Here is a 10,051-nt window from a genome sequence, read left to right on the forward strand (position 1 = left end):
AAAGTGAGTTTTATTGGAAGCAGCTACTCTTAGATAAACATTAAAATTAGATAAATACAATTGAATGTGAAAATCCACATGTTCCAGTTTGAATGGAGATAATGGTATTCGGGTGCTGCATTCAAATACAATTGTCACCTCGGAATTTAAAAAACAAAATCTCAATTTTTTTTTTACAAACCTGTGAAAAAATGCAAAAAGATGACTTGTAATTCAGCAATTCAAATAAAGGTTAGATACTTATTTATTTTTATTTTTTAGACACTTGCTTATTTTTAACTGACATTTAAAAGACAGCTTAAACAGTAAACTGACATAACAAAATATAAGACAAAGTTTCTTTGGGGTATTGTATCGTATGCTGTTTATTACTTTGAGAAATCTGCTTAACTGTTGGAGGTCTGGTGTTTCAAAGCAACATTTACAAAAGAGAGAATTACCTTTATTTCCCCACGTTGTGTGTCCACAAAAGCCTTTCGAGCTGAGTATTTCTATGTCCTATGAGCTTGAACGCAGCATCAGTAAGTATCGTTTCTGTGTAAACTACGTCATCTCATCCTCTCAGTGAACAAGACGGAAACAATGAGGTCTGGTCAGTACCATGGAAATTCTTTATTTGAACATACTTATTAGGCCCGAGCACCTTGGCGGTGCGAAGGCCTATTGTAATTGCAGTGTTTATTATTATTATTATTATTATTATTATTATTATTAGGCCCGAGCACCTTGGCGGTGCGAAGGCCTATTGTAATTGCAGTGTTTATTATTATTAGGCCCGAGCACCTTGGCGGTGCGAAGGCCTATTGTAATTGCAGTGTTTATTATTAGGCCCGAGCACCTTGGCGGTGCGAAGGCCTATTGTATTTGCAGTGTTTATTATTATTTTTATTCGGACACTTCGCGTGCTTTTTTGGAGGCCTGAATGTGCTCGAAAACTCACCAAATTTGGCGTACCCCCCCAAGGGAATACGAAAAATTTGATATTTTGAGGTGCTCCAGAATGTTTGGGCGAAAGTGAACGAGAGCGCCACCTATTTTAGGTGCCCCGCCACCGCATGTCGTTAATCTTTATGAAAATTCATACACATGATCTACATGCTAGGGCGAACAAAAAATCCTCTTAATGTCATGGTGAAATGTCGACAGGAAGACGGCCATTTTAGGTCAAAGTCAATATTTTGGCGTTTTAGCACCTCGCATTTTAACGAACTCGTCCTAGAGCTTTTATCCCACTGAGCCACAAATTGCTCAGGATGTTCAGGAGGCATGTGTGATTAAATGTTGTGTTATTTCTTCTAATAGGAGACTTAGTTTACGAGGGGCGGGGCCTCAAAGTTTGATGTCTCGCCATGAAAAATTAAACGGATATAACTCCCACATAAAGCAACATTTCTGCACCAAATTTGCTAGATATGATGGCAGTCCCCTCCTACAGAGTTCTATATGTCAATATTTTGATTATGAAATAGCCACGCCCCCTGGAGGTCGAAAGTGTTGTTTTTTGCTCACACACCCATAACTCTGGCTTGGTGGACACCACATGGCCCAAATTCACTCAGGCATCGCAAAACATGTTGGTGAAAAGATCTGATAAAGGACGTTGCTCTACGCTGCACGGCGTGCCCGTGACGCCATGGCGAAGTTCCATGCAGCGACGTGACATCATAAATCACTGTAAAATTCTCAATTTTGATCTGATCACCCTAAAACTTATAGGGATTAATAAGGGATCAGTCCTGAACAGATTAATGTGACCATTGCTGGTGTAGACCTAAGCCCCGCCCACTTACAACAGGAAGTGGTTTTTTCCACGTTTGAGGGTCATGCTTCTAAGCAAATGGTCCCAAACACTTGAGACTCCTCCAAAACATGTCAAACCCTTTCATGATGCCACAATAAAAACCTCAAGTTGCTACGCTAAACGGGACATGGCGAATGGCGGTCCAACGCCATGAAACAGGAAGTACCTGTGACCAAGCCATGGAACCTTGGACCGCCACCATACTTGCCATGACTGATGACAGTAAGGCCCTGAACTAAGCCCCATTGAAACATTATGGAATAAATGGAGCATGTCTCCATAGCGCCCCCTACAAAATTTCAATCAATCAGCCCCGCCCACTACATGGACCGACATGAATAAAATTCAGCACAGTTGTAGAAGCTTCCAGTACCTTCAAAAAAGTCTCTTGGACATATGGGCTAAATTCAACAGGAAGTCGGGCATTTAGAAAAAGGTGCCATTTTTGGGGTCATTTCTTTGCCATGCATTTTAAACAACTCCTCCTAGGGATATTGTCCAACTGACACCCAACTTGCACAGGATGCTCAGGAGACATGTGTGATTTAAAGTTGTGTTATTTCTTCTAATAGAAGATTTAGTTTAGGAGGGGCGGGCCCTCAAAGTTTTATGTCTCATTAACAAAGACTTATTGCTAAAACTCCCACATAAAACAACATATCAGCACAGGAATCGACCCATTTGATGCCAGTCCTATGATGAACAAAATCTACAATGCAATAATATGACTATGAATTAGCCCCACCCCTTGGCAACAACAAGTGTCTGATATCATGAACCAGGAAGTACCTGTAACAAAGCCGTGAAATTGTTGATCTTCACCATACTTGCCATGAGTCATGACAGTTATGTCCTTAATAGAGTAAAATTACAATATAGTGGAGAAGATCGTAAATGGCTCCATAGCGCCCCCTACAATATTTCAATCAATCAGCCCCACCCACTACATTGACTGACATGGATATGATTCGGCACAGTTTTAGAACCTTCCAGTACCTTCAAAAAAGTCTCTTGGAAATATGGGCTAAATCAAACAGGAAGTCAGCCATTTTGAAAAGGGTGCCATTTTCGGGGTCATTTCTGTCATTTGCTTTGCCATGCATTTTGAGGAAGTTCTCCTAAGAATTTTGTCCAACTTTAACCCAAATGTGTCAGGATGCTCAAGAGGCATGTGTGATTAAAAGTTGTGCTATTTCTTTTAATAGGGGATATCGTTTAGGAGAGGCGGGGCAGCAAAGCAGATGTGATGCAATGAAAAGGAAAACTGACATAACTCCCACAAAAAACAACCAACCTGCACCAAATTTGCTACAGATGATGCCAGTCATATCCTTCACATTTCTGTATGTCAATAATTAGATTATAAATTAGCCCCGCCCCTTGGTGACAGGAAGTGACCCTTCATAAGGTCTAAATGGCCTGAAGTGCAGTCTGGCTGCACTTTAGATTGAGAGAGGCATGGGAAGGATGTTGCCAGGGGAGGCGGTGGCATTATGCCGAGCGGCGCCATGGTGCGAGGGCCTATATCACCGCTTGCGGTTTTAATTATTATTATTTTTATTCGGACACTTCGCGTGCTTTTTTGGAGGCCTGAACGTGCTCGAAAACTCACCAAATTTTGCGTACCCCCCCAAGGGAATACGAAAAATTTGATATTTTGAGGTGCTCCAGAATGTTTGGGCGAAACTGAATGAGAGCGCCACCTATTTTAGGTGCCCCGCCACTGCATGTCGTTAATCTTTATGAAAATTCATACACATGATCTACATGCTACGGCAAACAAAAAATCCTCTTAATGTCATGGTGAAATGCCGACAGGAAGGCGGCCATTTTAGGTCAAAGTCAATATTTTGGCGTTTTAGCACCTCGCATTTTAACGAACTCGTCCTAGAGCTTTTATCTCACTGAGCCACAAATTGCTCAGGATGTTCAGGAGACATGTGTGATTAAATGTTGTGTTATTTCTTCTAATAGGAGACTTAGTTTACGAGGGGCGGGGCCTCAAAGTTTGATGTCTCGCCATGAAAAATTAAACGGATATAACTCCCACATAAAGCAACTTTTCTGCACCAAATTTGCTAGATATGATGGCAGTCCCCTCCTACAGAGTTCTATATGTCAATATTTTGATTATGAAATAGCCACGCCCCCTGGAGATCAAAAGTGTTGTTTTTTGCTCACACACCCATAACTCTGGCTTGGTGGACACCACATGGCCCAAATTCACTCAGGCATCACAAAACATGTTGGTGAAAAGATCTGGTAAAGGACGTTGCTCTACGCTGCACGGCGTGCCCGTGACGCCATGGTGAAGTTCCATGCGGCGGCGTGACATCATAAATCACTATAAAATTCTCAATTTTGATCTGATCACCCTAAAACTTATAGGGATTAATAAGGGATCAGTCCTGAACAGATTAATGTGACCATTGCTGGTGTAGACCTAAGCCCCGCCCACTTACAACAGGAAGTGGTTTTTTCCACGTTTGAGGGTCATGCTTCTAAGCAAATGGTCCCAAACACTTGAGACTCCTCCAAAACATGTCAAACCCTTTCATGAGGCCACAATAAAAACCTCAAGTCGCTACGCTAAACGGGACATGGCGAATGGCGGTCCAACGCCATGAAACAGGAAGTACCTGTGACCAAGCCATGGAACCTTGGACCGCCACCATACTTGCCATGACTGATGGCAGTAAGGCCCTGAACTAAGCCCCATTGAAACATTATGGAATAAATGGAGCATGTCTCCATAGTGCCCCCTACAAAATTTCAATCAATCAGCCCCGCCCACTACATGGACCGACATGAATAAAATTCAGCACAGTTGGAGAACCTTCCAGTACCTTCAAAAAAGTCTCTTGGACATATGGGCTAAATTCAACAGGAAGTCGGCCATTTTGAAAAAGGTGCCATTTTTGGGGTCATTTCCTTTCCATGCATTTTAAACAACTCCTCCTAGGGATATTGTCCAACTGACACCCAACTTGCACAGGATGCTCAGGAGGCATGTGTGATTTAAAGTTGTGTTATTTCTTCTAATAGAAGATTTAGTTTAGGAGGGGCGGGCCCTCAAAGTTTTATGTCTTATTAACAAAGACTTATTGCTAAAACTCCCACATAAAACAACATATCAGCACAGGAATCGACACATTTGATGCCAGTCCCATGATGAACAAAATATACAATGCAATAATATGACTATGAACTAGCCCCACCCCTTGGCAACAACAAGTGTCTGATATCATGAACCAGGAAGTACCTGTAACAAAGCCGTGAAATTGTTGATCTTCACCATACTTGCCATGAGTCATGACAGTTATGTCCTTAATAGAGTAAAATTACAATATAGTGGAGAAGATCGTAAATGGCTCCATAGCGCCCCCTCCAATATTTCAATCAATCAGCCCCGCCCACTACATTGACTTACATGGATAAAATTCAGCACACTTGTAGACCATTCCAGTACCTTCAAAAAAGTCTCTTGGACATATGGGCTAAATCCAACAGGAAGTCAGCCATTTTGAAAAGGGTGCCATTTTTGTGGTCATTTCTGTCATTTTCTTTGCCATGCATTTTGAGCAACTCCTCCTGAGAATTTTGTCCAACTTTAACCCAATTGAGTCAGGATGCTCAAGAGACATGTGTGATTAAAAGTTGTGCAATTTCTTTTAATAGGGGATATCATTTAGGAGAGGCGGGGCAGCAAAGCAGATGTGATGCAATGAAAAGGAAAACTGACATAACTCCCACAAAATTTAAACCAACCTGCACCAAATTTGCTACAGATGATGCCAGTCATATCCTTCACATTTCTGTATGTCAATAATTAGATTATAAATTAGCCCCGCCCCTTGGTGACAGGAAGTGACCGTTCATAAGGCCTAAATGGCCTGAAGTGCAGTCTGGCTGTACTTTAGGTTGAGAGAGGCATGGGAAGGATGTTGGCAGGGGAGGCGGTGGCATTATGCCGAGCGGCGCCATGGTGCGAGGGCCTATATCACCGCTTGCGGTTTTAATTATTATTATTATTATTAGGCCCGAGCACCTTGGCGGTGCGAAGGCCTATTGTAATTGCAGCGTTTATTATTATTATTAGGCCCGAGCACCTTGGCGGTGCGAAGGCCTATTGTATTTGCAGTGTTTATTATTTTTATTCGGACACTTCGCGTGCTTTTTTGGAGGCCTGAACGTGCTCGAAAACTCACCAAATTTTGCGTACCCCCCCCAAGGGAATACGAAAAATTTGATATTTTGAGGTGCTCCAGAATGTTTGGGCGAAACTGAATGAGAGCGCCACCTATTTTAGGTGCCCCGCCACTGCATGTCGTTAGGCTTTATGAAAATTCATACACATGATCTACATGCTAGGGCGAACAAAAAAATCCTCTTAATGTCATGGTGAAATGTCCACAGGAAGGCGGCCATTTTAGGTCAAAGTCAATTTTTTTGGCGTTTTAGCACCTCGCATTTTAACGAACTTGTCCTAGAGCTTTTATCCCACTGAGCCAAAAATTGCTGAGGATGTTCAGGAGGCATGTGTGATTAAATGTTGTGTTATTTCTTCTAATAGGAGACTTAGTTTACGAGGGGCGGGGCCTCAAATTTTGATGTCTCGCCATGAAAAATTAAACAGCTATAACTCCCACATAAAGCAACATTTCTGCACCAAATTTGCTAGATATGATGGCAGTCCCCTCCTACAGAGTTCTATATGTCAATATTTTGATTATGAAATAGCCACGCCCCCTGGAGGTCAAAAGTGTTGTTTTTTGCTCACACACCCATAACTCTGGCTTGGTGGACACCACATGGCCCAAATTCACTCAGGCATCACAAAACATGTTGGTGAAGAGATCTGGTAAAGGACGTTGCTCTACGCCGCACGGCGTGCCCGTGACACCATGGCGAAGTTCCATGCGGCGGCGTGACATCATAAATCATTATAAAATTCTCAATTTTGATCTGATCACCCTAAAACTTATAGGGATTAATAAGGGATCAGTCCTGAACAGATTAATGTGACCATTGCTGGTGTAGACCTAAGCCCCGCCCACTTACAACAGGAAGTGGTTTTTTCCACATTTGAGGGTCATGCTTCTAAGCAAATGGTCCCAAACACTTGAGACTCCTCCAAAACATGTCAAACCCTTTCATGATGCCACGATAAAAACCTCAAGTTGCTACGCTAAACGGGACATGGCGAATGGCGGTCCAACGCCATGAAACAGGAAGTACCTGTGACCAAGCCATGGAACCTTGGACCGCCACCACACTTGCCATGACTGATGACAGTAAAGCCCTGAACTAAGTCCCATTGAAACATTATGGAATAAATGGAGCATGTCTCCATAGCGCCCCCTACAAAATTTCAATCAATCAGCCCCGCCCACTACATGGACCGACATGGATAAAATTCAGCACAGTTGGAGAACGTTCCAGTACCTTCAAAAAAGTCTCTTGGACATATGGGCCAAATCCAACAGGAAGTCGGCCATTTTGAAAAAGGTGCCATTTTTGGGGTCATTTCTTTGCCATGCATTTTAAACAACTCCTCCTAGGGATATTGTCCAACTGACACCCAACTTGCTCAGGATGCTCAGGAGGCATGTGTGATTTAAAGTTGTGTTATTTCTTCTAATAGAAGATTTAGTTTAGGAGGGGCGGGCCCTCAAAGTTTTATGTCTTATTAACAAAGACTTATTGCTAAAACTCTCACATAAAACAACATATCAGCACAGGAATCGACCCATTTGATGCCAGTCCTATGATGAACAAAATATACAATGCAATAATATGACTCTGAATTAGCCCCACCCCTTGGCAACAACAAGTGTCTGATATCATGAACCAGGAAGTACCTGTAAGAAAGCCGTGAAATTGTTGATCTTCACCATACTTGCCATGAGTCATGACAGTTATGTCCTTAATAGAGTAAAATTGCAATATAGTGGAGAAGATCGTAAATGGCTCCATAGCGCCCCCTACAATATTTCAATCAATCAGCCCCGCCCACTACATTGACTGACATGTATATGATTCGGCACAGTTTTAGAACCTTCCAGTACCTTCAAAAAAGTCTCTTGGACATATGGGCTAAATCAAACAGGAAGTCAGCCATTTTGAAAAAGGTGACATATTTGGGGTCATTTCTGTCATTTTCTTTGCCATGCATTTTGAGCAACTCCTCCCAAGAATTTTATCCAACTTTAACCCAAATGAGTCAGGATACTCAAGAGGCATGCGTGATTAAAAGTTGTGCTATTTCTTTTAATAGGGGATATCGTTTAGGAGAGGTGGGGCAGCAAAGCAGATGTGATGCAACGAAAAGGAAAACTGACATAACTCCCACAAAAAACAACCAACCTGCACCAAATTTGCTACAGATAATGCCAGTCATATCCTTCACATTTGTGCATGGCAATAAATAGATTATAAGTTAGCCCCGCCCCTTGGTGACAGGAAGTGACCCTTCATAAGGCCTAAATGGCCTGAGGTGTAGTCTGGCTGCACTTCAGGTTCAGAGAGGCATGGGAAGGATGTTGCCAGGGGAGGCGGTGGCATTATGCCGAGCGGCGCCATGGTGCGAGGGCCTATATCACCGCTTGCGGTTTTAATTTACATATGTTCCCACTTGAGTGATTTTGCTTTTAGCAAACTGTTTATGTAGGTCTCTCCATGTTGTATTTCAGGAGCAGTTGCTGCCATCACAGCAGGAGCAGGTAAAAAAAGTTTTGTGTGCATTTTTTTTTCTTGTTCCCGTTTCTACTTTTTTAATTTCATGTTGCGATCAAGACAGAAACGACTTACAATTAGATCTCCTTTAGATATAATAACTGGTACAATGATGCACCAGATTGTGTGGTTTTAGGATAATTTGGGCATTTTGCCTGTTTGCTCCATGTTTATTCCCTCTGCTGAGGTTAATAAACAGCAGGTTTTAAAAAGATTCAACCCCAACATCACAGTGATTTCCCAGTTTTGTTGTTCTTTTCCTGTTTGTGTACATACCAGTGTGCAATACAGCAGTCAGTGTGTGTCCTGAGGAAAACAATAACTATTTAGTCAGACCTCCCTGTATCAGAGGGGCATCACTTGTAGCTGGAGCAAACAATAAACAAGCTGATCAATACAAATAATGGTGTTTTTTGTTTATTTCATTCTTAATTTCAGCCACTTGTGATTTGTTCCTTGCTTTCTGCCGAATACCCTACCAATCAGGGTTGATTTGTCAGCTACTAAGGATGCTAGTTGGAAAACCTCCTGTCAAGTCAGGAGTAAACCTGACTCGAAAGTCACCTGTGCTGAGTCAGATTTTTACCACACACTAATATGAACCATTTCTCATCCTGTACATGTGTAGTAGGAGCAGTGGGAGCAGCAGGGGCCGTGGCCCTGGCCCCAGTTGCTCTCGGGGCCGCGGGTTTTACCTCAGCTGGAATAGCAGCTGGCTCCTATGCAGCGGGCATGATGTCATCTGCAGCCATTGCTAACGGTGGAGGAGTGGCAGCAGGAAGTCTGGTTGCTATTTTGCAGTCTGCAGGTATTTTGAGCTCATTAAGTACCTCATCGAAGTCTGTTCTCTGTTCATTAGAAAGTGCAATTCCTTCTGTATTTTCTGTCTTAAAAATGGCAACAAAAAGTGGAATTAATTAGTCATAACTATGTGAATTCAGCGACATCTCTTCTGTATCTCATGTGTTTAAACCCATTTGCAATGTTTTTGTTTCTCTGTGCAGGAGCTGCTGGTCTGTCAGCCACCACCTCTGCAGTTGTGGCCAGCGTTGGAGGTGTTGCTGGAGCAGCTGTGACATGGCTGACCAGAATTATGCGGAAAAAATGAAGGAAATCAACATTTCATAAATGATCTGCTGGAGTATTCTACAGTATAGTCATGCATGCTAACTTTCAGCATCTGTCTTTACTCTGATATCATATAAATCATTCATTTTATTGTGACATTTAAATCAGACATTAAGCACTACTATGCTGATTGCACTTAATAAATTCTTACCACCTCGACATCTTCATGTCTGTCCTCGGCTCTGTTTGCATCTGTTTTGGAGAGGGACTAAGTCAAGTGCAAACTGGGCAATGAGACAAAGAAGAAAACTTGCATCTCAAATAAAGAATAATTTGTTGTTTCTTTTGGTAATTATTTAATCTTTCGGTCTTCATTGAGTAAAACAATCTAAATATGGCTGAGGCATGTTTAATGTTTTATTAATTTATTTGCTTTGTTTTTGTTTT

The 10,051-nt window shown here is 42.1% G+C and overlaps 1 protein-coding gene across 1 annotated transcript; it reads left to right on the top strand.

The window, feature by feature from the left end:
• Window positions 1-499: 499 nt before the first annotated feature.
• LOC306772309 (interferon alpha-inducible protein 27-like protein 1) lies at window positions 500-9,823 on the top strand. The gene is made up of 4 exons (XM_079261732.1): window positions 500-592; window positions 8,494-8,523; window positions 9,165-9,344; window positions 9,541-9,823. The coding sequence occupies exons 1-4, from the start codon at window positions 583-585 to the stop codon at window positions 9,642-9,644; spliced, it is 324 nt and encodes a 107-aa protein (XP_079117858.1). The 5' UTR covers window positions 500-582; the 3' UTR covers window positions 9,645-9,823.
• Window positions 9,824-10,051: the final 228 nt, after the last annotated feature.

Source organism: Telmatherina bonti, assembly GCF_933228915.1.
Source record: "Telmatherina bonti genome assembly, chromosome: 22".
Lineage (NCBI taxonomy): Eukaryota > Metazoa > Chordata > Actinopteri > Atheriniformes > Telmatherinidae > Telmatherina > Telmatherina bonti.

Excerpts from the sequence above, each read along its gene's own strand:
- LOC306772309 (XM_079261732.1), top strand. Across the intron at positions 8,524-9,164 it reads TGCCATCACAGCAGGAGCAG|TAGGAGCAGTGGGAGCAGCA; the intron begins GTAAAAAAAGTT and ends GTACATGTGTAG. Across the intron at positions 9,345-9,540 it reads TGCTATTTTGCAGTCTGCAG|GAGCTGCTGGTCTGTCAGCC; the intron begins GTATTTTGAGCT and ends TTCTCTGTGCAG.